This window comes from Eumetopias jubatus, unplaced genomic scaffold (assembly GCF_037043125.1).
Source record: "Eumetopias jubatus isolate StellerSeaLion01/CBP00866 unplaced genomic scaffold, mEumJub1_p1.0 scaffold_12, whole genome shotgun sequence".
In the NCBI taxonomy this organism is placed as follows: Eukaryota; Metazoa; Chordata; class Mammalia; order Carnivora; family Otariidae; genus Eumetopias; species Eumetopias jubatus.
The window spans coordinates 71,554,416-71,581,436 of NW_028274818.1; the positions used below are offsets into that span (position 1 = coordinate 71,554,416).

The 27,021-nt window shown below is 54.0% G+C and overlaps 2 protein-coding genes and 1 long non-coding RNA gene across 4 annotated transcripts; 1 reads left to right on the forward strand and 2 right to left on the reverse strand.

The window, feature by feature from the left end:
• Positions 1-297: 297 nt before the first annotated feature.
• Positions 298-6,391, reverse strand: LOC114215696 (uncharacterized). Its single transcript, XR_003610615.2, has 3 exons — positions 6,292-6,391; positions 988-1,062; positions 298-396 (listed from the first exon to the last, which is right to left on the reverse strand). It is a non-coding gene; the product is annotated as an uncharacterized LOC114215696 (long non-coding RNA).
• LOC114215695 (translation machinery-associated protein 7) lies at positions 3,897-4,259 on the reverse strand. Its single transcript, XM_028111851.2, has one exon. The coding sequence runs from the start codon at positions 4,242-4,244 to the stop codon at positions 4,050-4,052; it is 195 nt and encodes a 64-aa protein (XP_027967652.2). The 5' UTR covers positions 4,245-4,259; the 3' UTR covers positions 3,897-4,049.
• An 8,077-nt stretch (positions 6,392-14,468) lies between the features above and the next one.
• Positions 14,469-25,504, forward strand: MMP25 (matrix metallopeptidase 25). 2 transcript variants are annotated; one of them, XM_088017298.1, is made up of 10 exons: positions 14,469-15,210; positions 15,632-15,764; positions 17,202-17,346; positions 17,422-17,714; positions 22,019-22,195; positions 22,285-22,369; positions 22,538-22,620; positions 22,912-23,064; positions 23,138-23,395; positions 24,049-25,504. In XM_088017298.1, the coding sequence occupies exons 1-10, from the start codon at positions 14,818-14,820 to the stop codon at positions 24,162-24,164; spliced, it is 1,836 nt and encodes a 611-aa protein (XP_087873424.1). In that variant the 5' UTR covers positions 14,469-14,817; the 3' UTR covers positions 24,165-25,504. The 2 variants fall into 2 exon arrangements, with proteins under 2 accessions (XP_087873424.1, XP_027967308.2); XM_028111507.2 differs by having other exon boundaries at positions 14,471-15,210; positions 23,529-24,142.
• The last annotated feature ends 1,517 nt before the right edge of the window (positions 25,505-27,021 follow it).

Consider the following 27,021-nt stretch of genomic DNA (forward strand, 5'->3'; position numbering starts at 1 on the left):
TTTGCAGATGAGGAAGCTGAGGCTGAGGGGGGACCCCTAACTTGCTTGGGCTACACCAACAGAACGTGAATGTGAACCTCAGAAGTGTAACTTGAGGGTGTGTGCTAATTCCCGTGCTGAGACCTTAGCGTGTGTGCGTCCGAACTCAGGGCTCTCAGTTTCGAGGTGGCACAAGGCTGGACCCCATGCTCCAATCCGAGGACAGAGGACTTGGTGTGGAGACCAGGAGGATTCAGGGCCGGGTCCAGCCCAAGGCAGCCTGGGCATGCGGGGGATGAGTCCCTCCAGACTCCCAGGGCTCCCTGGCCCGCGGTCCGGGGCCCCCTGGCCTCGGGGGCAGGGACAAAGGGAGAGCTGGAACAGTGGTGTGCTGGTAGCTCTTCCACAACAGGCTTTCTGGGGAAAAAGAAAGCCCCAATTTGTTGACTTGGCAGTTTCTGAGGTATTGTGCTCCCTGCCGGCTGATTTCAAGCTACCAAGGACATTACTGAATGTGAAGTTGGGCAGAGATGTGCGCTATATTGGCTTTTGTCATCTGGGAGCACCTGGCTCCTAGGTCTCTGGCTGGTGGTCGGGACTCCTGAGTCTTGGGAGACCGAGGCCTAGCCGCCTGGGTTCTAGAGAAATAAGGAAGATGGGAGCTGGACCTCCTGACTTGTGGAAAAACGGGTGCAAGGACTCGTTGGAGGGAGGGTTTAGGGGCTGGGACTGCTGGGTCCCAGGAGGGTTGGGAGAAGATTTCCTGCCAACGCAAAGGAGGGGAGCCCATTTCCTTTGCAAAGAGGTCTGAGGGCTGCATGGCCTAGTGAGGCCACCCTTGTTTTGCCACAGCACCTGTGACGACAGCCTGGTGGACTTTGGAGATGCCTCAGTCTCCCCTTGGTGCCACCACCTGACCCCTCCAAATGCCAGGGTCACCCTGAGCTCCACCCACACCCATACTTAGCACACATTCCCTGAGCCCCGCTTCTGCCAGGCTGGACTCACCTGGTGATGAAGTGGTCAAGGCCTTCCTCCCAGGAGGTTCGAAGCTCCACCCAGCAGCTGGGAGGGGGCGTAGACCTATAAACCAGAAACGAACCCATAAAGCAATACAGCACAGGAGCTTGGCTCATGGACACTGGCATCAATGGCTTCAGGCCAAATCCCAGTTTGGCCATACGTTAGCTGGGCACACCTGGGTCATTTAGCTGATTAACCTCTGCAGCCCTCACTTTCCCTGTCAATTGCTAGCTTAGAGGGTTGTGGGGCTTAAGGAAGGGTCAAGTCCTGCTGGTGGCCCTCAGCAGGGCCATAGCAAGGCCGCAGAGGTGACTCACCACCCATGTTCCAGTGTGTCTCCTCCTCACTGCCACCCTGTGAGGTCATACCATTCTCGGACCCGAAACCAGCTCAGGGACGCCCAGTGATCTGCCTGTGCCTGCAGTGGGAGGCCCCTCAGCCCAGTTTGCCTGGCACCCAGCCCCAGTCACTCTTTGGACGTTTGAATCAGCGCCCTGCCTCATCTGGACCCGGGAATTCTGGCCTCCAGCTGCCCAGCCCCTTCCCTGCCCCTTGGCTCCCCTCCCCCAGCCTCCCCGCTGATTCCAGGAGGGAAATGGATCAGAGGGGCAGAGTGGCCCCAGGGAAGCCCCAGGGAGGCTGGGACATAGCCAGCGAAGGGAGGGGAAGATCAGCCAGCCCTTACAGGTTCTCCAGCCAGCCCTCTGACAAGCCCGCTGTCTGGAGCCTCCAGGCCCATGCTCACCCTAGAACGCTCTCCCCCATCTTCCCCAAAGCCCGTTGGGCCCCTGCTATGCCAAGTCTTGGCTCCAAGATCTGCTCCCTGGGGAAGACTCCACAGACCTCACAGAGCCGTGGGCAGTTGATGCTGGCGTCCAGAGGCCAGCAGATGCCCCCTGCCATAGAGGCAACCCCGTGGGAATGGCGCAGGTCCAGACCGAGTGGCCTGCAGGCTTTTACGACATAGACAAAGTCTATGAACAATAAGTAGTATTGTTGGGAGCGCTTTAAACCTCTATATAAAATAGTTCACACTGAATGCGTTGTTCTGCAGCTCACTTTTTCCTTTTAACCTGATGTTTCCAAGTTTCTTCCCATCTAAAAAAAACCCACACAAAATAAAAAACTCAGCTTTATGGAAGTAGGTATTTGTTTCCTAAGTCTGCTGTAATCAATTACTACAAACTGGGTGGTTTAAGCAACAACGATTTATTGTCTCATAGTTCCAGAGGCCAAAAGTCCAAAATCAAAGTGGGGGCAGGGTTGGTTCCTTGGCTAGGAAGAGGACCTCTCCAACCTCTGCCTGCCTCTTCACATGGCCTCCCCCTCTGGGGCTCCTCTGTGACCCTGGGTCTCAGATCTCTCTCTCCTTTCTCTTATAGGGACACTATTCATTGAGGTAGAGCCCATCCTAAGTCCAGGATGGTCTCATTGTGAGATCCATAACTTACAACTGCAAAAATTCTATTTCCAAATAACAGCACATTCTCAGGGACTGGAAATTGGGACTCGGACATCTGTTTTTTTGGAGACACAATTCAACCCACTACAAGGAATAATTATTTATTTATTTATTTATTTTTTGGAGAGAGCATGAGAGCAGGGGAGGGAGGGGCAGCAGGGTAAGGAGAGAGAGAATCCCGAGCAGATTCCCCACTGAGCTCCGAGCGGAACCTGCCACCGGGCTCAGTCTCACGACCCTGAGATCATGACCTGGGCTGAAATCAAGAGCCGGACACTCAGGCGCCTGGGTGGCTCAGTCGTTAAGCGTCTGCCTTCGGCTCAGGTCATGGTCCCGGGGTCCTGGGATCGAGCCCTGCATCAGGCTCCCTGCTCAGTGGGGAGCCTGCTTCTCCCTCTGCTTCTCTCTCTCTCTCTCTCTCTCTCTCTCTCTCTCATGAATAAATAAATAAATAAAATCTTAAAAAAAAAAGAAAAAAATTCAAACCTCAAGAAAAGTTGCAGGAATAATATAATGAATACCCTCCATGTAGGCTCACAATTGTGAACATTTTGCCACATATGCTTTATCTCTCTCTTACACAGCACATACCCGCACACATTTTGCTAAACCATTGACTACCTCAGCTGGCACCTCCTGAGGGCACAGATATTCTATGTAATCATGTACCATTATCACATGTGACAAACTGAACAGTGATAAAAAAGATACAATAACCTTACCTAATATACCCATGTTCTAATGTTCCCGGTAATGCCCTTTTTAGACGATGTTTTCTTTGATCCAGGATGAAATCAAAGACCATATATTTAGCTGTCATGTCTTTCAAGTCTCCTTTAATCTAAAATAGTCCATTGGGGCTCCTGGGTGGCTCAGTTGGTTAAGCGCCCGACTCTTGATTTTGGCTCAGGTCCGCAAGTTCAGGATCATAAGATAGAGTCCCCCCCCCCCCCCCGTTGTGGGCTCTGCACTCAAGGGGAGTCTGCTTCTCTCCCTCTCCCTCTGCCCCTTCCCCTGCTCGCGTTCTTGCTCGCTCTCTCTCTCAGATAAATAAATAAACCTTTTTTTTTTTAAGGATTTTATTTATTTATTTGAGAGAGAATGAAAGATAGAGAGCATGAGAGGGAAGAGGGTCAGAGGGAGAAGCAGACTCCCTGCTGAGCAGGGAGCCCGATGTGGGACTCGATCCCGGGACTCCAGGATCATGACCTGAGCCGAAGGCAGTCGCTTAACCAACTGAGCCACGCAGGCGCCCAATAAACCTTTTAAAAAATAAAATAAGATAGTCCGCTTGTTGGGGCACCTGGCTAGCTCAGTTTATAGAGTATGCAACTCTTGATCTTATAGTCATGGGTTCAAGCCTATGTTGGGTGTAGAGGCTACTTACAAAAAAATAGTAAAAATAGTCTGCTTGTCTTTCTTTCTTTTTTTTTTTTTTACAAAAGTTTATTCTTGAATGTACAACAGGATCTAAGACAACACTTCATTCCAGCTATAGGTAGCAACAGATGCTATGACAGGGAATCCAGATGTTTAAACAGGAATGGAATTAAGGATCATCATTGCCTCGGGCACAAGGAACAGCTTACTTTTTGCCAGATTTCTTAATTCCACCTGTGGCCAGGGGGCCCTTCTCCGTGGCCTTCGCTTTTAGCTCCTCGAGTTTCTTCTGCTCCTCCTTCTGTTGCTGCTTGAATGCCTTATCTTCCTCGTCCATCCCCTTGGCCTGCTTCTTGGGCTGCTTCAGGGTCTTCTTCTTGCCACCTTTGCGGCCGGACATGGCGCCTGCCGCCCCTTCCCCCAGACCCTGCCCAGTCTGCTTGTCTTTTTATGTGTCTTTCAGGACATTGATTTTTCTTTGTTAAGGACTCCATGGAGCGCCTAGCTGGCTCAGTCAGTGGAGCGTGTGACTCTTGATCTTGGGGTTGTGAGTTTGAGCCCCATGTTGGATATAGAGATTACTTAAAAATGAAAACATCTTTAAAAAAAAAAAAAAGGACTCCAGGCAGCTGTTTTCCAGAATGTTTCTGAGATTTATCCTTAAAGATGCATTTGGATGTAGTTTGTTAATAGCTGTATGGTTTTTCATCCAATGTTTATGCTCCGATTTATTTCTCAACTCTTCTGTCAGTGAAGGACTTAGTCTTTTGGCACTTTTTCAGTGTTATAAACAACATTCTAATGCACATCGTTGTACACAGACCTCCATGGACACGTGGGTGGGAGTCTAATGCTGTTATCCATCTAGAAGAGTGAATCAGTAGAGGGAGGTGTTCCGTTGTTCTCCTGCTGCTGCATAATGACCATTCCACAACTTAGAAGGCTTCAAACAATTATTTGGTTTTCTATTTCACAGTTGTGAGGGTGGGCTGGGTTCTGCTGCAGATTCTCGCTGCTGGGCTCTCGTGCAATTGCACGTAAATAGTGGCTGGGGCTGGGGTCATCAGAAGTCTTGGTTCCCACGTCTGGGGCCCAGGCTGGATGACTGGGTCACTGGATCAACTGGGGTCAGTTGACATTTCCCTCCCCACATGGCCCTTGCCTGTGGCTTGCATGGATGTCCTCACGGTATGGCTATCCCAGACATGGCAGCTGCTTGCCCCAGCACAAGGGTCCAAGGGGCCTGGGTAGAAGCTGCAAGACTTCTCAAGACTCAGCCTTGGAGGTTGAGAAACTCAACCCCGAGGACCATCACTTCTATGGCATTCTACTGATAAGCCACTGGGACCAGCCCAGGCTCCAGGGGAGAGGATTTGATTCCACCTTTCAATGGGAGGAGTAACAGAGAATTTGCAGCCATCTTTTATCCACCACGGAAGTTATGCTCTTTAGCTTTATTAAATATGGCCAAACTGGTTTGCAAAGCGTAGGTATTAATTTACACTCTGTAATAAAGAGTCTCACTCCATTTTTGATGTTTGATAGTTGACAGCCTTAAAGCCACATGCCTCCCTCTTCCCCTTGTCCTCCACATCTGGGCAAGCCAATAAGAGGGCCCTGGTGCTCTCTCTCTGGCACTGGATGGAAATTTAAATCAGGGAACTCCCAGCCAGTGTGGAGGGGCCCTCAGCCCAGCGCCTCCCCCCCCCACCACCATAATGAGAGCTTCTCCTTGTTCTTTCAAGCCATTTCAGACCTGCTTGGGGACTGGCTGTGCTCCCCGTAGAAAGCCTCATTATGTCAATAATCAATCTTGTCATATCAATCACATCTCTTGATGCGAGTGGCCTCATCAGTCTTCACATTTGAACCAAATTTTGTGTGAAGATTTGATCCCGTAGTGGGGCAACCATGAAACACGCTCCTGACAACAGCACATGAGTTTCACCTGGCTCACACCTGGCCTCAACTTGGCATCATCAGATTTTTAGATTTCTGGCAATCTGATGGCAAACATGGTGTGAAATAATAGGAAAAAAAATGTGTCTGTATATCTGTTTATCTATATATCTCTATATGCCCCCAGTTGCTGGCACAAAGTTTCTAAAACCCTTATAAATCAGGGTGCCAGGGACACAAGGTTTTCATTACAGTTGGTGTCGGGGAACTGGGACTTGCCAGAATGGCCCTGACTCACAGAAACATGGTTTGGGAAGAGAAAGGCAAAAAGGTGGGTGACAAGCAAGGAGCCTCTGATTCCTACACCCGTGGTATGGTGCAGCACCTGCCCTGCACTCAGTCACTCCAGGTAAGAGTTACCAACTCCCTGAGAGCTGGTTCACTGGAGGCATACGGAAATGCAAACTAGTAAGAAAAAGGCAAAATATTCAATCCCTTGGTTATCTGTAATAGTTAAAATGCAATTAAAAGAGAATGCTGGCTCTGACCTTGTTGCTGGACCAAGCTTGGATTTGGGTGCATCTAAGCTTCAGCCACTTGCCTAGAAGCCACTCCCCAAGGGAAAAGTTATCCAGCGACAACACAAAGTACCTCTAAGACAGACCTCTTCTGCTCGCCAAGGAGGTAGTCAATGTAGGGGAAGGGCAAAACCAAGAAGCCACTGAAACCAGGGGCCAGGGTGAAGGAGCTGTTTCATTTCGTAGATTGCTATCATCAGCTTCCTCAAGAGCCCTTACTGACAGGATTGTGAGAGTGACTCACGTGGGGCCTGTCTTTGGTTGTGAATGCTGCAGAGTGGAAGAACATGTTCGGGTGAGTCAGGACCCACGGCTCCCTATTAAACAATCACAGATGGCTGCACATGATCCAGACACACAGGAGGGAACAGCCAGCCTGGCAGATGGGATAAAAGCCACTGTAAGGACCGTTTCCCCCAAGAAAGTGGGCCGTCTGTTTCCGCCTTATAAATGCCAAGTGGATCACCCCAGATGAAGCAGCTTCTGTGCTCTGTATGTAAGCCATGTGGGACCGGCTTCATGATGGACATTCACTCTCTGAATATGCTTGTTTCCCAGGTCACGGTAAAGTCTGTGGTTAAGGGATGGCCTTTTGCATGGGAACCCCATATAATCTACTGCTGCAAAACCGAAGGGCAGTTTGGGAAATCTTATTGCATTTGCTGTCTCTGCTTCCTCTTGTGGGTCTTAGTAAAAATGAAAATATGGGGCACCTGGCTGGCTCAGTCAGTAGCGTATGAGACTCTTGATCTTGGGGTTGTGAGTTTGAGCCCATGTTGGATGTAGAGAATATGTAAAATTTTTTAAAAATTTTAATATTAGATTAATTAATGAGAAAATGAGGCGTCAGAGGAGAGAGTCAAGAGGCTGGTCTTAGCAGCGTGGGAAATTTACAGTTATTAAGGAATAAGGTGAACAAGGTGAATATTGATAGAAATGAAACAAAGAGGAGAAAGAGAGGGAAGAGTGGAGTGGCAGGACACATCCCAGCAGGGTGGAAATCTTTAGATGGTTTCTTTTAAGTGGGGTGAATAAATGCTGAATTGATGGAATGAGAACAAAGGTTTTACTACAGCACCGTGGCTCTCAAATGAGTCTTCTCGCTTGACCCTGGCTTGGAGAAATTGTAGAATCCAGGAGGCAGAGATCACAACCAGAAGCCTGACCAGCAATCATCTGGGGCAGTGGTTGGGCAGATCAGTCAGGTTACGGAGAACAACGGGGCCAGGGTCCCTTGGCTCAACCCCTCCCTGGGGACCCAAACCACTTTTTTTTTTAAACTCTTTTCCAAAAAGTGTTACTGTGATATGAGGGACATACAATAAGTTGCACATAATCAAAGTGTACAGTCTGATACATTTTGATGCATATATACACTCCTAAAGCCGTTATTATTATCCTGGTATTCGTCACCCCCCACATTAACCTCATGCCCTTTGCCTCTCCCAACCCTGCCCAGGCAAGTGCTGATCTGCTTTTTAGCACCATCGACTAGTTCACACTTACTAAACATGCGTGGGACCATGCAGTGTGATCTGTTTAACCAAATAGCCTGGCTATTTTTGTTTGTTTTCCACGTCAATCTTTTTTGTCACTGTGGTGGAAACACAGATAAAAGCTTTACCTTCTCAGACGTTCAGTGGTACTGACGACGTTCACACTATCGTGCAGCCATCAACCCCGTTGCCCCCAGATCCCTCCTCAGCTTCTCAAACCCAGACTGTGTCCTTATTAAATACTGACTCCCCACACCCCATCCCCTGGCCCCTGGCACCCACCATCTACTCTCTGTCCCTGTGGTTTTGATGACACTAAGTACCTCATAGAAGTAGAATCTTAAGAGTGTTTGTCTGCCATTAGGTTTTTTGAGGTATAGTTCCGTTGATTTATTTTTTTCCCCTTCGAGTGGGCCATACTCTCCTGTTTCCTTGTGGGCCTTTTTTTTTTTTTAAAGATTTATTTGTTTATTTTAGAGTGGGGAAGGGGCAGAGGGTGAGGGAGAGCAGACTCCCCACTGAGCATGAAGCTCCATGCAGGGTTGGATCTCACAACACCAAGATCTTGACCTGAGCCAAAACCAGGAGTTGGATGCTTAACCCACTGAGCTGCCCAGGCGACCCTGCCTTTTTTTTTTTTTTTTTTTTTAAGTAATCTCTACACCCACCGCCAGCCTTGAACTCATAACCTCAAGATCAAGAGTCACCTGCTGGGGCTCCTGATCTCAGGGTCTTGAGATCAAACCCTGCGTGGGGCTCGGCACTCAGCGAAGAGTCTGCTTGAGATTCTTTCTCTCCCTCTGCCCTTCCCACTGCATGCTCAATAAATAAACAAACAAATAAATAAATAGCATCTTAAAAAAAAAGTCACCTGCTCCACCGACTGAGCCAGCCAGCCGGCCTGGTGATTATTTGGTGGCACACTAGATATTTGAGTCTAATAATGCCCTAGCTCTGGACACCAGATTCTCCCTCCCCCATTGTTACTGTGCTTATTGATTGTTTTTGTTTTTGTGAAGGTCATGGGCGGTCTCTGTGCCTGGGAGCAGCCTGCAGGTTCACTTACCGTCTTCCCAGGTCTTCTCTGAGCCCTTCCTTGGACGCGTGCAGTCGCTTTCTCATTCCTCCTGTATGCACAATTGTTTTATTTCATTGTGGTTTTTCAGGGGTCAGGGTGGGGGCTGGTGTTTTCTTTAGCCGAGGTATAAGGCACACAGAACACTGTGTAAGCTGAAGGTGTTAGGATCTAACACATTTATACACAGCGACGGGTACACTACGGTGTACACTACTGGTAGTTTATACACTACCGCGGTGCGGGCGAACACGCCAACATCATTATCGTTTCTTCCACGTGGTGAGAACACCTAAGATCTCATCACCTGGCAGTTTTGAAGTGTGTGATACGGGACCGTTGACTATAATGCCTGTCCTGGATATTAGATCTCCAGGACTCACTTACCTACTAGTTTGTGCCCTTAAACCACATCTCCCCAGTTCTCCCCCAGCTCAGCCCCCGGTAACCACCGTGCTACTCTTATTCTCTGTCTCCATTATATGCAGTGGTTTTGAACGTTCTAGTTTTTAATGTCTGGCTCCTGAAAGCGGAAAAGGGAACAATGAAGGGGGGATAAAGGCACCAGCCCTTCAAATCCCCTGGAAGTCACCTCAGCAGGAGAGACAGGGGCTTGTCACGGGGGTGGGGGACAGCAGCGGCTGCCCACCTCTGTGCAACCTCTGGGCTGAGATCCCCGATACTTGGAGGACACTGATCCCTTTCGTCCACCCTAGTTCACCCCATGAGCTCCATACCACGTGGCTGGCTGCCTGTGTGGGGCTGGGGGCCAGAGGCTGCTACTGTGGGAAGAGCTGAAATCGATGGTAATTTACCCTCTGGAGCCTCTCCTGGAAGTTGTAAGCCTTTCACAGGACTCCAGAGTTCCAAAGTGGTTACTTTAGATTCTATTAGTACAGTTGTTGTCCAGGTGGGGAGACGGTTCCCAGTGCTTCTTTTTCCACCATCTTCTCAGGATCTTCTCTGATCCAAGGCGTTTTGCATGCGTGATCCGGGGTGGAGAAGAGAAGCTCCCCGGACTCCTTGACGTAGGATCCCTGTGCACTGCGCCACCAAGACCCACTGGTGAAGCCCTGACTTGGGCTACAATTAGATGGGAGGTAAAAATGTAACCGTTGGTAAGACTGTACAAGTTGGAATGTTTGGGCAGGCCTGATGTAAGGAGGTTGTGTCTCCTTTACCTAATGTTTTATGTAAATGGATATTATGTCACACTAGGAAACATGTCCCCTACTTTGTATTGTAAAACCAAAACCTGTGCGTTTTGTCCTAATGGGCTAAGAGCCCTAGTGCTTTAAGTCCTAAATGGAGGTTAACAGTCAGGAATGTAAGGGTTGATGGAATTAAGGTAAAAGTACGAGAATTGGTATGTTGGAACAGGTTTTACGTGAGATGGTCGAGTCTCTTAAGCCAGACTGTACTTTGGGGATGGGCATTGTGCCTGCCTGGGGAATGTTTCCTCTACTATTGTAAAGCCCAAGGCAGCGAGCCGTGTAAACTTGCAGAGCCAACGCAGTAGGGCAGGGAGGGACCGAGTCTCTGTGCTCTGGCCCTTGTGTAGACGGTGTGAGCGCCCCCCAGCGACGACCACTGGGACTTTCGACTAGAGAATCTTCCATTTGACGGGCATTGACCACCGTGCTCCCCGACATAAACTGAAGTTACCCTGGTGAGGGAAGGACTTAAAATGATCTTGGCACCTGTTATGCTCGTGTTGTCTTGGGTAATGTCAGAGAAACGCTCTCGTGGGGACGGCAGTGCCCAGAAGCATGCCCTGATAAAATGAAAAATGTTTTATACAGGACTGTGCTGCCTGGGGAATGCAAGGAGACACCTCTGAGCACCGAGCCTCTTTCCCGGGGCTGGCTCTGGAACTGCATAAGATGCCGCTGGATTCTGTTGTGCCTTGCACGGTGCCCCGTAAACAGCTCCCCACTGACCAACAAAGAGCTGCTGGCTCTCTGTGGATGGCCGTTCTGAAGGGAACGGGCAACATCCTGTTCGGAAGGCCACCACTCTGATCAAAGAAGGTACACACAAGTAAGTCCGGTGCGCTGAATTGCGAGCTGTTTTTCCAGCTGTGAGGGAAGAAATGAACAGGGGTAAAAACCCTGATGTTTTGGTTTCTACTGACTCGCAGGCAGGAGGACAGTGGCAACTCGGCCTACTACAGAGGTGCCCATATGAGGCTCTGTCTCGTGGAAATTGCTGTGGGACTTTGCAGGGTGCATTAAGGAAAGTAGGGCATGTTGAAGCTGGTCAGAAGAACCCCCTTCCAGGTTTGGAAGGTGACTGGACTCAACAAGCAGATATCCCCATGAGCTCACCTAACAAGTCCACGAAATGAGTGGACGTGGGGGCACCGATGGCCAAATGGATACATTCCTCTTGTGGCCTCAGGTGCACAAGGCCAGTAGGAGCTGTTTTGTCTGCCAGTCAAAGAGACAGGCTGCAGGTGGCCATGTGGCAGATTCCCTGGTGGAAAGGTCCTGAATGTGCTGGTGCGTCGCGGTGACGCCAGTCATCCTGAAGGCTGCAGGTGGGTCCCGATAGGAAGAGACGCCGACTCTGGGCTGGGCTTTGCTGACTGAGCCAGAGGTGGATGCAAATGCTCAGAGAGCCATAAAATAATGAGAACAGAGAAGAGGCCACAGCCAACCATTTCTTCAGACCAAGGACCACCGTTTACAGCCCGTAAAGTCCAACAGTTGGCAGAGAGAGATCCTCCTCAGAAACTAGTTTGGTAGAGAATTGGAAGAGATGATTAAAACGTTGGTTGTCTAAGACGGGATGGGGTGGTATAAAGTTTGGAAGCGCAGGCTTACAGACCTCACAAGTGTGTGCTCACACTCACTGTGAACACGAGTGGGGTAAAGGAGCGTCCTCTCTGCTTTTCCGGCGGATCTGGGGAAGAAGGCGTGGAGAAGGTGCCAGTATCCCCACATCACCTCATCTGCTTTTGTCCCTACCTGATGCAGTGGTCATATGACCAGTGTCTGACTCAGCGAGGGCTCCGGAACAAGAAACTACAACTGCATTTTAAACCTTGTGTCAGAATTCCTACAGGCCTGACGGGGCGGATGTGCCATCACCCCATCTGACAGAATTGGTGTTAACAGTAAAAGCAGCCATCTTGGCTGGTGGTAAACATAGCCCCCTAGTTCTGCAGCTGCACCCCTGTAACCTGACTTACCCTATGTGGACGGCAGTGGGCTGAGGGCAAGCACTTGCTAGACTGGTGCTCCTGCCCGCGATCTAGGCCAGCGCAGTGGCAGAACCCCAGGTCCCTTCCAGAGGCCAGGGAGTTTGGGTACAAATGGAGAAAAGGAAGAATAGTAGCTACGGGGAAAGTAATGCATAAATGAGCTATGTCATAAGGGAAATCCAATATTCCATGAATACCTCCAAGAGAGTATTCATCAGAGCAAGAGAGTTAGCTCGATTGTACGGGACGTCCAAAAGGGTGAAGCCATACATGTGCTGAGGCCACTCCTGCTTTTGTACCCTGACAAGATCGAGGAGAAGCCTGCAAACCCAAGTGGCCTCACCCTGAGAGACATGTTCATGCAATAGGATGAGGGACTGGAATGATTACTAAGGATTGAGTGGGATACTGGTAACGTGCAGTACCTGAGTTGTATATCATTTTGCTGCAAGGGGTCTCGTGGCCAGAGACCAGGTGTGTGTGTGTGTCTGTGTCTGTGTGAAATAATAGAAGAAAATATATATATTGGGCCTTAGCCCCTGGGTCCTGGCACAGATCTCCTAAAGCTCTTGTAATTTCCTAAGCACTAGGAGCATCTTTTGTTCTAACATTTGCTCTTTGACTCCAGTTCCTGACACTGGGCTCCTAAATCCCTTGGAATTTCCTGGGTGATGGGAGTGTATTTTGTTCTAACGAGGTGACTCTTGGTGAGCTCCTGGAGAGCTCCTGGACAGAGGCTAAAAGACCAACCCGTTATTAGAAGCTTGGAATTTGCAGCCCCCTCTCCCATCACTCGGGGAGGGGATAGGGACCAGAGACTGAGTTATTAGTTGATCATGGTCATGTGATGAGCCTCCAGAAAACTCCCCAAAGTTTGGGGTTTGGAGAGCTTCGGGGTTGGTAACATCTCCATGCTGGAGGGTGGCACGCCCAGCTCCACAGGAATGGGCGCCCCTGTTCTCAAGACCCTCCCGGACCTTACTTGATGTATCTCTTTATCTGGCTGTTTATCTGTATCCTTTGTTATATCCTTCACTGCATAATAAACTGGTAAACTTGTTTCTCCGAGTTCTGTGAGCTGTTCTAGCATATAATGGAATGAGGGGAGAGGGGCTCACAGGAACCTCCAATTTGTAGCCAAGCTGAGAAAAGTTGGGGGTAACCAAGGGACCTACTACTAGTGATTGGCATCTGAAGTGGGGGGGGGCGGGGGAGAAGAGGGACTGAGCCCTTACCCTGTGGGGTCTGTGGTACCTCCAGTGAGTGCCAGAATCTAACTGAGAGGCAGGAAACTCAGCTGGTGTCCCAAATAATACTTTGATCTGGGGAAAACCCAACACGCATCTGGTGTCAGAAGCCTCGTGAGTGCGGTTTGAGAGTAAAGGAGAAGCTGGGAAGGCAAAGTGCAGGTTTTTATGACACATGGGGTTTATCATGGACGCACTGTGTTCTCACCCCTCCTCCCCAACTGCTGTGGTGAAGTCCTAATGCCCAGGACCTCAGCCTGGGACTGCTTTTACAGGCAGGGCCTTTCCAGAGGCAGTGAAGGCAAAACGAGCCCGTGAGGGTGGCCTGACTGTGCCCTTACTGTTAGAGATGTGGGTGCCCAGAGGCAGCAGGGGTGCCGGGCACAGAGGAAAGACCAGGTGAGGACGAGCCAGGGGCAGCCACCTGCAAACCCAGGGGAGGAATTGAAATGGCAGGAAAAACCAACCTTGCCGGCACCTGGATCTTGGACTTCCAGCCTCCAGAAATAAATTTCTGTTGTTCCCGGCGCCCAGTCCGTGGTATTTTGTTAGCGCAGCTGGCTTGGACGCATACAGGATTTCAGTGTTTTAGTTTGTATCTCCAGCTCGCTAATCCTGCTCATTATTTATTTTATCTAAAACTCAGGGGGCCCCATCGCTGCCCTGCTGCAGAGACAGAACTGTTGGACTCGCACGCACCTCTCCCCTCGCCGGAAAGCCCCCCCCCCCCCCGGCCCATTCCTCCCGGTCCTTCTCCTGCCGCACGGCCTCCCAGCCCTGGGCTTCCCCCGCAGGAGTGAGGCGTGGCTCTGCGGGTCCCCAAGTCTCCGCCGCCGGATCCGCTCCGGTTCACCCCCCTCCTCCGTCCTGCGCATCCGGCCCCGGGCCGCTCCAGCCTCTGCGCATCTGGCACCGGATCCTACACGTCTAGCACCTGCGGGAGGGGGCGCGGTCTCAGGGCGGCCGGGACCCCGGCCTGCGGATGCAGAGACCCGCGCGGCCCACGGGGCTCGGGGAATGAAGGCGGGGAGCCCGGGCGGCGGCACCGCGCACACCCGGGCGCCAGCAGAGCCGGGCGGGGAGGCGGCCCCGGACCCCGCGGCGAAGGGAAGCGTCCCAGCCTCCGGCTGCCGGCCGCGGGGTCCCCGGGAAGGGCGGCGGGGGGAGGGGCGCCCCGGAGCCTCCCCTCACCCGCCCCGCTGCGCGCGGTGGAGAAAGCAGAAACAAGCCGTGCCGCGGAGAGTCCCAGCGGAGCCGGGTTCTGGGAAGAGAAACTTGCGGGCGCGGCGGGGGCATCGGAGGCGGGGACGCTCGGCAGGGGTTCCTCGCCGCCCCCCACCGGCGCCGCCCGCGCTCTCCGAAGCCGGCTCCCCCCTGCTCGCGGGGCGTCCGAAGGCTGGGCCATTGGCCTCCTCGGCTGCGGCAGCCCTGCCCCGCCCGGAGGGAGGGGCCGCCCGCGCAGCGCGGGGTCCGATGGGGCCGGCCCGGGACCCAGAGGCCGCCGCCGCGCACCCGGAGCCTACACCTCCGCCCCCTCCCGGGCCTTCTCAACCCTCCCGGGCCCCGCAGCGACCCCGGCCCATCTGGGCCCTCCGCTGGACGTCTCCGGGTCCCCCGCGTGGTGCCTCCCAGGGTCCCGGACCCGCAGCGCGGCCCCCGGTGCCCCCGCCCACCCCTCCTAGCTCGCGCAGGGCTCCCCGAGCCTCTCCGGGTCCCGGACCCCCTCCCCCAGGTCCCCAGAGCGGCCGTGGGCAGGTCCCCTCGAGCCCCGCGGGCATGCTCCGGCTCCTGGCGCTGCTGCTCCCGCTGCTGCCGCCGCCCGCGCGCGCCCGGGAGCCCTCCGCGCACGACGTGAGCCTGGGACTGGTGAGAGCCGGGGTCTGGGGGCTCCTGGGATCTGCGGGGTGGGGTGGGGTCCGGACCGGGCTGGGAGCTGACTCAACTGTCCAAAGAGTGACTGGGGATGGGGTCTGGGGACCCAGATTCTTGGACCCATCAGGTTTGGGGCTTTGACTTGAAGATCTGTTGAGGGGTAGGGGTGGGGAGGTGGAGGACAGAACCTCCACCTCCCCACCCCTACCCCTGTGAATGTGAATGTGTTGGGTCCGGACACAACCCAGGGCTGGAGAGCCCGCACTTTGAGACGGACAGCAGGCAGTCACCGGGGCTGGGCCCCCTGGGCTCCGGATGCCTGGATGCCGGGAGAGAGGTGGGGCTTCCAGGATGGTGGTGGGAAGGGGGTGTCTCTCCCACTCATCCGCTTCCCCTGTTCCCTCCTATGGTCTAGGACTGGCTGACCCGCTATGGCTATCTGCCACCCCCCCACCCTGCCCAAGCCCAGCTGCAGAGCCCTGAAAAGCTGAGGGATGCTATCAAGGTCATGCAGAGGTTTGCCGGGCTGCCTGAGACAGGCCTCCTGGGTAGGTAGACCCCCTCACACCCCTCCCTAGCCCTGCCTCTGCACCCAGCCTGACCATTGGCCAGCAGTATCTAAACCTCAGCATGCACCTGAATCACAGGAGCTATAAAATGCTGGTCTTGGGGCCAAACCCATGATATTCTCAGGCATTCCTTTTCCAGTAAATATTTACTAAGAATCTCTTACGTGTAAGGCCATTTCAGGCTCTGCTGGTGCAGTGAGGAACAAAGCAGAAAAGGTCCCTGCTCTCATGGGACATGCACACAGATCGGGAACAAAAATATGCAAGATAATTTCAGATAGTGATTCGTGTTTTGAAGAAAATAAAATGCTGGTCAGGGCAGATCCCTCTGAAAGGTGTCAGGGGGTGAGAGGAGCTCAAATGACACAAAGAACTCATAGGACACAAATAGAAGCAGCCAGCCATGGGAAGATGTGGGAGAAGTGTCCCAGGGAAATGCAAAGGCCCTGTTGTAGGCACAAACTGGTGTGTCTGTAATGAGAGAAGGACTGAAAAGTTAAGCAAGAACCTGATTGGGAATGGGTGGGGGGCGATGTTTGAAAGGTGGGTTTGATTACAAGCATGATAAACCACTGGAGGGTTTGAAGGAGGGAGGCAATTGGATTGGATTTACAGTTCTAAGCTTCCTCTGCTTGCTGATGGAGAATGGAGGGTGGAAATGGAGACCAGGAAGGAGGCAGTTGAATCCAGGGTGCATATTTTGGAGGTAGAGCTGAGAGGCTCATCTGTCAGGTAAAATGAGGAAGAAGAGAGAACTGGGGCGATGCTGGCTAGCTGCAGGGGAGGTAGGACCTTTCTCTGTCCTGTCCACTGCCAAGTAGCGTCTAGCATCTGTATGTGCCCCATTACTCTTTGTCGCCTCAACCAATGAGGTGAGGTTTGACCTTCATTTGAGGATGAGGGGACAGCTGGGAAGGGAGCTGAACTAGGAAAGGGGACTCCAGGCAGATCTAACCTGGGAGACCGGAGGCCCAGCCAGCCTGGGGGCTTTGGACTTTAGGATGCGGTGAGGACTAGGGACCTAGGGCGTGAGGTATGGGCAAGCAACCTCTCAGGGGGCTCCGGCCTCAGAGAGGAATCTGCACTGCACTCCCGTGGCTCCCTTCTCCAGAGTCCAAGCACCAAGGCTCAGGGAAGCAGGACCCCCAGATCCCAGAGCTGAGCATCACATGGAGGCAGCCAGTCCATCCAGGGCCCGGTGAAGAGGGGAACACTGCCCTGAAGAGCAGGGTCCTAATTTGATCTGAGCGGGCTACCTGAACTGGCTAGCCTGTGTTCAAATCCAAGCTGCGAGGCCTTCTTGGGCAAGTTGTTTAACGTCTCTGAACCTCAGTGTGTCCGTGTAGGTTAGCCAGTACCATGATTACAGCAGGTTGTCCTACTGCTGATCCCCTTCCCCCACCCCCTCTCCCCCAGACCCAGTGACGATGGCCACCATGCAGAGGCCCCGCTGCTCCCTGCCCGATGTGCTGGGGGCGGCAGAGCTGGTCAGGCGCCGCCGCCGCCGCCGCCGGTATGCTCTGAGTGGCAGCATGTGGAAGAAGCGAACCCTGACGTGGAGGTAGGTCCTGGTGCGCACCCCACCCTGGCCTGCCTGCTGGGCCCCGTGTGGAACAGCTGCCTTCTGTCTCCCCAGGGTACGCTCCTTCCCCCAGAGCTCAGCACTGACCCAGGAGACGGTGCGGACTCTCATGCACCATGCCCTGACCACCTGGGGCATTGAGTCAGGCCTCAAATTCCAGGAGCTGGTTTCTCAGGACCCAACAGAGCCCGACATCCTCATCGACTTTGCCCGGGCATACCACCAGGACAGTTACCCCTTCGACGGGCAGGGAGGTACCCTAGCCCATGCCTTCTTCCCCGGGGAACACCCTATCTCTGGGGACACTCACTTTGATGACGAGGAGACATGGACTTATGGATCAAAAGGTACAATCTCCCTATTCTGAGAGGTCCCTTCCCCAGGTCTGTATGTCCTTAAGAATTCGGTTTGAATCACATGTATCAATGGGGGCTGTATCAGTTGGGCTTCTCCAGAGAAACAGAACCAGTGGTGTGCGTGTGTGCATGTGTGTGTGTGCAAAATGATTTATTTAAGGAATTGGCTCACAGGATTGTGGAGGCTGGCAAACCCAAAATCTATAGGACAGGCGCGCAGACTGGAAATTCAAGTGAGAGTTGATGCTGCAGTCCTGAGTCTGATATCTGCATAGCAAGCGAGGTGGCTGGGAACCAGGCATGATTTCTATGTTGCAATCTTGAGGCAGAATTCCTTTCTCTCTGGGAAGGTTTTGTTCTCCGGGCCTTCAACTGATTAGACAAGGCCCACCCACCATGGGGCATGATCTGCTTTACTTACAGTCAATTGATTGTAGATGTTAATTATGTCTACAAAATAACCTACACAACAACATCTAGACTGGTGTTTGACTAAACAACTGGGCACCATAGTCTGACTAAGTTGACACAGAACATTACCCATCACCGAGGCCTCTCAGGCGTCCAGCTCCGAGCTGCGGACTAAAAGAAGTGAAAACAGCCCCTTGCAGCAGCTGAGTCAGAAGAGTAACCGGTAGTTGCCACACATGGTGACACAACTTGAGGGAATCCTAGCAGAGGAAGTCCTCCAGCCTGTGGTGCTCAGAGGCTACCCAAAGCCTTTGACTGACGGGGCTTCCTAGAAGTGGTGACTTTATTCATCCCACATGCGTGTACTGACGGCCAACTAGCACACAAGATCCTGTTGTCCTGGGGCATGTGGGGCTGTGGGGAGGACGCAGAGAAAAGCACAAGCTGGCGAGCTAGCTGAGTCCAGGGTCGTCAGGGCTAGGAGCACAGGGGGACATGGGGGGCTGGAAGGCCGAAATACGGTGCCGGGAGGGGGAGTGTGTGTCTCAGCACAAGAGGGCCTTGGAAGCACGGGGACAGAGTGGGGGGGGTGGGGGGAAGGGAACGGGAGCCGTGGAAGGTCTTGCATTCTGGAGGGTCCGGGAAAGGGATGGTGCTGGGTGATGTGGGTCAGAGGACAGTTGAGTCAGGACGGGCAAGATTGGGATCTAACCAGACCCTGGGGACAGAGGGGATGTGGAGGAAGGGGTGATGGCTAGGTTTCTGACTCAGGGGCCCCTGGAGGAGGAAGAGCAGGCTCTCGGAAGGCAGAGGGGAGTTCAGGTTGGTTGCGTGTTTGCAGCGCTTATGGGCCGTTCAGTGTGGGCGGTGCGTTCGTGGTCGAGTGTGTCGCTCTAGAACTGGGACTTCTCTGACTTAGGTCAGGTTCCCCATAAGTAGAGCTGGAGATGAAAGTTCTTGGGCAAGCAGTTTCTCAGGGTATGTTCGTAGGGCAAAGGGAAACAAGAGCGAGCTGGGGAAAGAAGCTTAGTCAGGGTACGGTCTCAGCTGAGAGGAGCCTGACCCACACGGCTAGTCCTGCCTGGAGGCAAGGGGTCCAGCTCTTCTAGTCACTCAGCAATCGGCCATTGGCTGTGAGCCACGGCAGGGAGGCTGGCCAGGAGGGAGAGCCGTTTTCTGGGGAAGGGGGCAGCCAGGGGATGAGCACACAGGCTCTGACTTGGGCGAGGTGCCCACAGCATCCACAGAAGTGAGGCTGTGTAACGCAGCATTTGAGCACGCCGGCTTGCAGTGGAACTCCAGTCAGGGCTCCTCCACTTGCCACGCCGTGCTTAGTTTCATCATCTGAGAAATGGGGATTATAATAGTACCTGCCGGCAGGTGGGCTTGTAATGCACCTACAGCGGTCGGCACAGGGCCCGCACGCAGTAGCACTCTGCTCGCTGCAGAGTGGCCTGGTGGCACACGGGGGATGGTAAGGTTCTAGGAGGAGAGTGTAGAACGTGAAGGTCAAGCACAGAGCTGTGGAGAGCCCCACAGTTGAGGGGAGGGTAGAAGGAGAGGAGGAACCAAAGGAAATGGAGGAAGAACAGGCCCGCAGGTGACCAGGAGCAAGGGTGACGAGGGGAACAGGGAGCAGTGGGCAGGGCAGCAAGCCAGGCCAGTAAGTTACAGGGGCCTGGATGTGATCACCTGAGGACAAAGTGACCTTGGTGCCTACAGACTTCGCGGGTGGGGGAGGAGTCCTGACCACAGTGAGGTTAGGCGTGAGAGGGGCCAAGGAAGTGAAGACTGAGTTTAGATCACTGACCACAGAACTTGCTAGGGAAGGAGAGGGGTGTGGATGGGGGCAGATAGGTACTGGGGTGGCTTAGGATGAGGGAGTCTTGAGCACTTGGTGATGCTGGATGAGCCAACAGAAAGAGTTGGGGGATGGATGAATGGATTCATGCATGTATAGATGGATGGATGGATGGATGGACGGATGGATGAATGGACAGATGGATGCATGCATGAATGGAAGGATGGATGGATGGATAGACACGTGGGTGCAGGGATGCAGGGATGGATGGGGGGGTGGGGCATTGTCCTTGTCCTTGAGGAGGTAAGGGAAGCAGGGTCCTTGCACAGGGCAGGGCAGGAGGCAGGAGGCGAGCATGGGGGAGGCGGAGGTGTATCTGCCCAGGCACACAGGAAGTTACAGATTGCATCGGATGGTCTGTCTTGATGAAATAGGAAATATATTTGTCAGCATTTGTCACCTAAGAGTTGGAGGCCAGAGCTGGGGAGCAGCTTGAGGGGCTGTGGGCCTGGCATTGAGGCTAGTGGAGAGCGCAGAGGAGCTGTCTGATGAGATCTAGAGCAGAGCTGAGAGGAGGTGTCAGGGACCCCCGAAGACTGGCCACCGGGAATCTCATGGGCTGGGGCTGGGGCTGCAGTTGTGTGTCTTCCCCCAGCTGCAGAGCGTGAGAAGGGTGCAAGGAAGGGTGTGGCCAAAGGACAGGCAAAGCAGGGGGAGGAGGGGTGAGGGATGAAGGAGATCTACTTGACGTAGACACCCAGCTTCCTCCAGTTTCTCAGAAAAAGGCCTCAGGGCAATAAGAAAACCCACAGTCAACGACCAAATCCATCAATACGAACACAGTTTGACCAAGACCATCTGAAGTCGCTGCTGAAAGACAGGACAGTACGGCCAGAGTACTTGGCTATACTGTCATTTGACTTGACCTCCCTGTGCCTCAGTTTCCCATCTGTCAAATGAGGACAGAAGAAAGAGGTTTTGTGAGAGGAGAATGAGAGCAAGTACTTGCTACTCTTCTTAAGACTCACCCATGCATTTCTTTCTTCACTCTCATCCAACAGACCTTAGGGGCTGGGAGAAATTTGCTTTTCGGATCACCAGGCCCCTTCCAGTAAACCCACTTTCAACAGTGCTGGCCCGAGTTAGAGATTTCCAGGCAGTAGATCAACATCTGTGGAAACTGTGCTTCCTTGGGCAGCTGCTCGCCTCTCTGGCTGTCTTGCAGTCTTGCTTTCTTGGCCTCTCAGCGGCTGAAGTAGGAGCTAGCAGGTGGATCGATGAGGAGCTGGGACTTGGCCAGCAACTGGGAGTGTGAAGAGGCTCACTCCTGGCACCCGGGCTGGTCCCCAAGGAAGAGGCTGTGGTCAGAGAGGCTGGGAACGAGGCTGGCCGCCAGGGCCAGCAGACTGGTCTGAGTGTCTGCCCGAGGAGATGGATGCAGCTGCAGAGGCAGGGAGGCAGCCCAGGACCTGAGGGAGGCAGGGGAGGGGTGGAGGCTGTGGGAAGGGGGAGATGGGGGAGGGTGACAGAGGACTGAGGGGATGGGGGCACTGGCGGGGTGCACATGGGAGGAGGGGGAGCACCATGGGGGTGGGAGCGGGGTGAAGGTCTTGGGAACCGAGGCCAAGGAGACCGTGGGTGGGGAGTTCTGACCACAGACTGGAGCGGGACTGGGGCTTCCTCGAGAGAAATGCATGCACCCCCAGGTTCCTGCTTCCCCCCAGGGTGTTTCTGCATGCACAGGCTTCCTTGCCTGGGGGCCGGCGCTGCATCCGAAAGGTCACCCCTTCGTCTGTCCAGACTGTCTCCTCCTACCCCTTCCCTTACGTCTTCTGTGGGTCTCTTCAGCCCCGTACCTGAGTTCCCAGAACTGCCAAACAAGGCTACTCAAAAACATCTACCAAATAAGTAAATGCACACAAGGACAGAATGGCTCACAGAAGGGTCTGGAGATAGCCACCTTTGGAGGGTCTCCTGGTTGTTCCTGTCTGCCGGCAGGTCCCACTCCGGTGGCTTCCTGGCTGCCTTTGTTCCCGGTGTGGCGGAGGGGCACAGCTCTAGCCCAATTTCCCTCCTTCCCCAGATGGTGAGGGGACTGACCTGTTTGCTGTGGCTGTCCATGAGTTTGGCCATGCCCTGGGCCTGGGCCATTCCTCAGCACCCAACTCAATTATGAGGCCCTTTTACCAGGGCCCGGTGGGCGACCCCCACAAGTACCGCCTGTCCCAGGATGACCGCGAAGGCCTGCAGCAGCTCTACGGTACAGGGGCTGGGAAGGGGCGGCTTGCCCTGTGGTCTCTGCTGCAGTGGGTTCTGGGAACTCACGCCTCTCTGACTCTCTCGCCACAGGGAAGGTGCCCCAAACCCCATATGATGAGCCCACAAGGAAACCCCTGGCTCCTCCTCCCCCGCCCCCTGCCCTGCCCCCGGACAGGTGAGTCCCTCTGCAGCTGTATGACCTGGGGTGAAGTCCCTAACCTCAGTGTGGTCAGTGGTGAGATGGGCACGGTGAAAGTCCCTACCTCATAGGACTGTCCTAACAGTTAAGCAAAGAGACCAGGAACCTCAGTCTCTCTCTGCTCACCTCTCCTTTCCTTTGTAGCCCCTCTCTTCCCATCCCTGACCGATGTGATGGCAATTTTGACGCTATCGCTAACATCCGTGGTGAAATCTTCTTCTTCAAAGGTGAGTCACTCCAGACCTCCCCTGACCCCATAGAGTTGGCTTCCTACCCCCTTAGGATGACCCACCACGCCTGTGGGGGTTCCCAGGATGCAGGACTTTCAGTGCTAAAACCACAAGGCAAAGCCTGGGAGAGCTGCTCACCCCAGAGCCACTGCACCCTTAAAACCCAGACGGACTTGCTCCGCCAGCCGGGGGAGACAGAGAGCCAGCACGGTCTCCCAGCCACGCGCTCTGAGGGAGAAGACCTCTTGCCATCTCCTGCCCCGACGCCCGCCCCTTGTTCCGACACAGGCCCCTGGTTCTGGCGCCTGCAGCCCTCGGGACAGCTGGTGTCCCCCCGGCCCGCCCGGCTCCACCGCTTCTGGGAGGGGCTGCCCGCCCAGGTCAAGGTCATCCAGGCCGCCTACGCCCGGCACCGGGACGGTCGCATCCTCCTCTTCAGCGGTGAGTGAGAGCGCCGGGGCGCAGCTGGGCCCGCGCGGGGGACGCACCTGCTCACCTGCCGGCTCCCCTACAGGCCCGCAGTTCTGGGTGTTCCAGGACCGGCAGCTGGAGGGCGCCCCGCGGCCGCTCACGGAGTTGGGGCTGCCGGCGGGAGAGGAGGTGGACGCCGTGTTCTCGTGGCCGCTGAACGGGAAGACCTACCTGATCCGGGGCCAGCGCTACTGGCGCTATGACGAGGCGGGGGCGCGCCCGGACCCCGGCTACCCCCGCGACCTGAGTCTTTGGGAAGGGGCGCCTCACGCCCCGGACGATGTCACTGTCAGCAACACAGGTGGGAGAGGGGGCGGGGGGTGGGGGCTGGAGGCCCCGGGGACGGGGGAGAGGGGCCATCCTGGGGGTTTCGGGGAGCCCGCGGGAGGGGCAGCCTGGACCGGCCCCCGAAGTGTCTCCTCCCACCCCCGCAGGTGACACCTACTTCTTCAAGGGCGCCCACTACTGGCGCTTCCCCAAGGGCAGCGTCAAGGCCGAGCCCGAGGCCCCCCAACCCATGGGCCCCAAGTGGCTGGACTGCCCGGCCCACAGCGCTGTCCCACGCTTCCCCAGGCCCCCCAAAGCGACCCTGGAACCCGGGACCTGCGATTGTTCGTGCGAGATCAATCACGCCTCAGGGCGGCCGTCGCTGTCCTTCCTGCTGTCCCTTCTGGCCGTGCTGGTGGGGGGTGTCGCCTCCCGTTAAGGGGGACGGGTCTCCCACCGCGGGTTTTGGTGTGTGTGTTTTGGGGGGGTCGTCCTGAGTCACCGCGGAGGCGCATCCGCTGTTCCCAGGGGTAGGACTCTGCGGGGACGCAGCTGGGAGCATGTGGGTGGAGCTAAGCCTTGGGGACCGGGGACAAATGGCTGGCGCTTAGACTGGACCGGTCCTGTGCTCAGCGTCGCCTCCCCCGCCTGCCCCCGCGCGGATGCGGCGGCGCTTTTCTTCCGCAGGACGCTCCTTTTCCCGGAAAAGCTGGTGTTTCTTGGAGCACAGCGGCCGACTGCAGCCCTGCCCCCGCCTGGCAACAGCGGCTCCCAGTAGCAGCTCTGGGCTGTTCCGACTTTAGAGGAATGGCCCGACTGGGGAACTGAACCCCAGCCTCTATCTCCACCCGCTGCTCCGAGTTTCCCAGGACTGTCCCACCCTGTCCCACTTCCAAGACATCCTCAATGCCACAGGGATGGGGACCCCAGACCCAGCCCCGAAACTACCCCTGAGCACCCGTGGGTGTGTCCCACGTCTTGGGTGACATCAGTGGCCACCCAGACGACCCTCCACAACCTAAGCCCCGTGGACCTACTTTCTGGTACCACTCTGGACCCAGTACTGTGTGGGTTCAACAGAACACCTTCCTATCCCTACAAGTCCCCTCAGTGCCTCCACACTGGAGGGCCTGCCACTTCCCTCAAGGAGAGCTCCTGGACTCTCCTCAGCTCCATGCGGTGGAAAGACCCTGGACTCAGCCACGCTTCCTCAGCACCCCTGGGTGATGAGTGGGTGGGCCACCTCATTCACCCACCCCACTCCCCGCTCCCCGCAGAATGCAGGATCTAAATCAGTGCCTCTGGAACTATACTTCTGGAATATTCCACATTAGAATCACCTAGGGAACTTAAAAATGCAGACCTCACGCCCTCACCCTGAATGCAAGAGTCTGCATCTGAGTAAGCTTGAGGAGTGGGCATGGGAGCTGGGACAGCAGCTGTCCACCCCGTCTTGTGGCTTTCCTGTGTCTCTGCCATGTTCTTCCTCCTAGGGGCCAACCTCTTCACGTTCTCGGTGGAGTCAAGTTGATGGCCCTGGTCTATGGGTGGAGCCACTTAGGGACCATTTCTTGGGTTGCCATCCAGCCCACAGGGCTGCCTGGGCGGGGGCCGCGGGCGAAGTCCCAGCATGCTGGGAGGTTGCCTGCCATTAGTGGGTCGCAACAAGCTGACCAGCAGGAGGGCAACAACAAGAGGTCTTCAACCAGTCCGTGACTGGGAATCCTAAGCCGCCAGAAAACCAGAAATCTGGGCCTCTGTCAGGATCCCTTCAAAATACGTGGAGGAGGAAACTTGTATTTTAAAAGCTTATGAGCCCCATGCAGGAGGACAAGGAAAATGATTGGAGAGAAAGCCCTTCATTGCTTCTGTGCACAGATGGACCTGGGGTGAGTTTGGCTGCAGGAACTTGATAGACCTGAATCGCTCTGTTTTGTAGAAGAACTTGGGGTTCAGAGTTGTTGGGCAGTGGGGTGGCAGATGGAGAGAGAGAATGAGTGGGAGAAGGAAGCAGAGAAAGGAACCCAAAAGTCGGCTAGGGGAGCTCAGAGGAGGAGTGTCCAAGGTGAAATCTGTGGCTACTATCATGCTCTTTGGAAACTTCTCCAGCCTTTAAAAATATATTAAGTATACTATGGAAAAAGACCATGTCAAATTGATTAATTTTATTTTTAAAATGGTATGCTCCCATAATCAAAATGTAAAACATTTGTGCTTCAAAGGACACCCTAAAAATGAAAAGACCACCCACAAAATGGGAGAGTACGTTTGCAAAGGACATATCTGATAAGAGACTTGTATCCAGAATATACAAAATACTCTTACAATTTCATAACAAGAAGATAAATAAACCAGTTTAAAAACGGGTGAAGGATCAGACTAGACACTCCTCCAAGGAAGATATAGAAGTGGTCAACAAACACATGAAAAGATGCTCCACATCACTAGTCCTAAGGGGAATGCAAATCAAAACCGCACCGGGATGGGATACTCTTTCACACCCACTAGGGTGGCTAGAGTCAAAACAACATCATTGTAAGTGTTGGTCTACCCAAGAGAAGGAGAAACCTATGTACAGAAACTTGCACACACATGTTCACAGCAACAGGATTCATAATAGCCAAAGGGTAGAAGCAACCCAAATACCCCATCAATAGGTGAATGGATACATAAGGTGGCATACTCATGCAGTGGAATATTATTCAGCCATAAAAAGGAATGAAGTTCTTTTCTTTTTCTTCTTTAAATATTTATTTATTTGAGAGAGAGAGAGCATGTGTGGCAGAGGAAGAGGGAGAAGCAGGCTTCCCGCTGATCAGGGAGCCCGATGCGGGGCTCGATCCCAGGACCCCGGGCTTATGACCTGAGCCGAAGGCAGAGGCTTAACCAGCTGAGCCACCCAGGCGCCCCAGGAATGAAGTTCTGATTCATGTTGCCGGATGGAAACGCTGTGGATGGAAAACACTGTGCTGAGTGCAAGGAACCGGACACAAAAGGTCACATAGTGTGACCATTTCCATGTGATTCCATTTATATGAAATGTCTAGAACAGGAAAATCCAGGAACAGATCGTAGATGAGGGGTTGGCTAGGCCTGGTGCAGGTGGGGTTTTGGGATTGGGGGGTTTTGGCTAAGGGGTATGGGATTTCTCTTTGAGGTGATGAAAATCATACACTTTGATGGGTGAATTGTATGTGAATTATTTCTCACTAAAACTATAAAGAAAATGATACAGTCCGCAATGAAATACAAAATGCCTGCAGATGGTGGTCTTTGTGAGCCAGTCATGGAGGGGCCAAGTGTCCCATGGGGTCAGGGAGCAAGGCGTCCCCAGATGAAGCCCAGAAGTATTACTTACAGGTGAAGCAGGAGCAGCTGTCTTCTCTCTTTCCACCTGGAATTTAAAGATGGCTCAGGGAAGCATCTGGACTCCTAGGTGTGCAAAAGGAGTTTCAGACCAATGATGGGCTCCTAGGGGTAGGGAGACACCAGCCGGGGTCTAGTTAATGCAAGTGAGACTTTCACCAAGGAAATGTGCTTTATAGTTCCATCCTTCTGGTGGAACCCCAGGACCCCAGGTCCTCTTTGAGGGTGTTAGGCGCTGAGTTGTATCCCCCCAAACTCATATGTTGAAGTCCTAACCTCCAGCACCTCAGAATG

Bases quoted from the DNA above. Each gene is read 5' to 3' on its own strand.
- LOC114215695 (XM_028111851.2), bottom strand. From the start codon at position 4,244: ATGTCCGGCCGCAAAGGTGGCAAGAAGAAGACCCTGAAGCAGCCCAAG.
- MMP25 (XM_028111507.2), top strand. From the start codon at position 14,818: ATGGGGCCGGCCCGGGACCCAGAGGCCGCCGCCGCGCACCCGGAGCCT. The intron at 15,211-15,631 runs GTGAGAGCCGGG...CCTATGGTCTAG, and splicing joins ACGACGTGAGCCTGGGACTG to GACTGGCTGACCCGCTATGG. The intron at 23,065-23,137 runs GTGAGTGAGAGC...GCTCCCCTACAG, and splicing joins TCGCATCCTCCTCTTCAGCG to GCCCGCAGTTCTGGGTGTTC.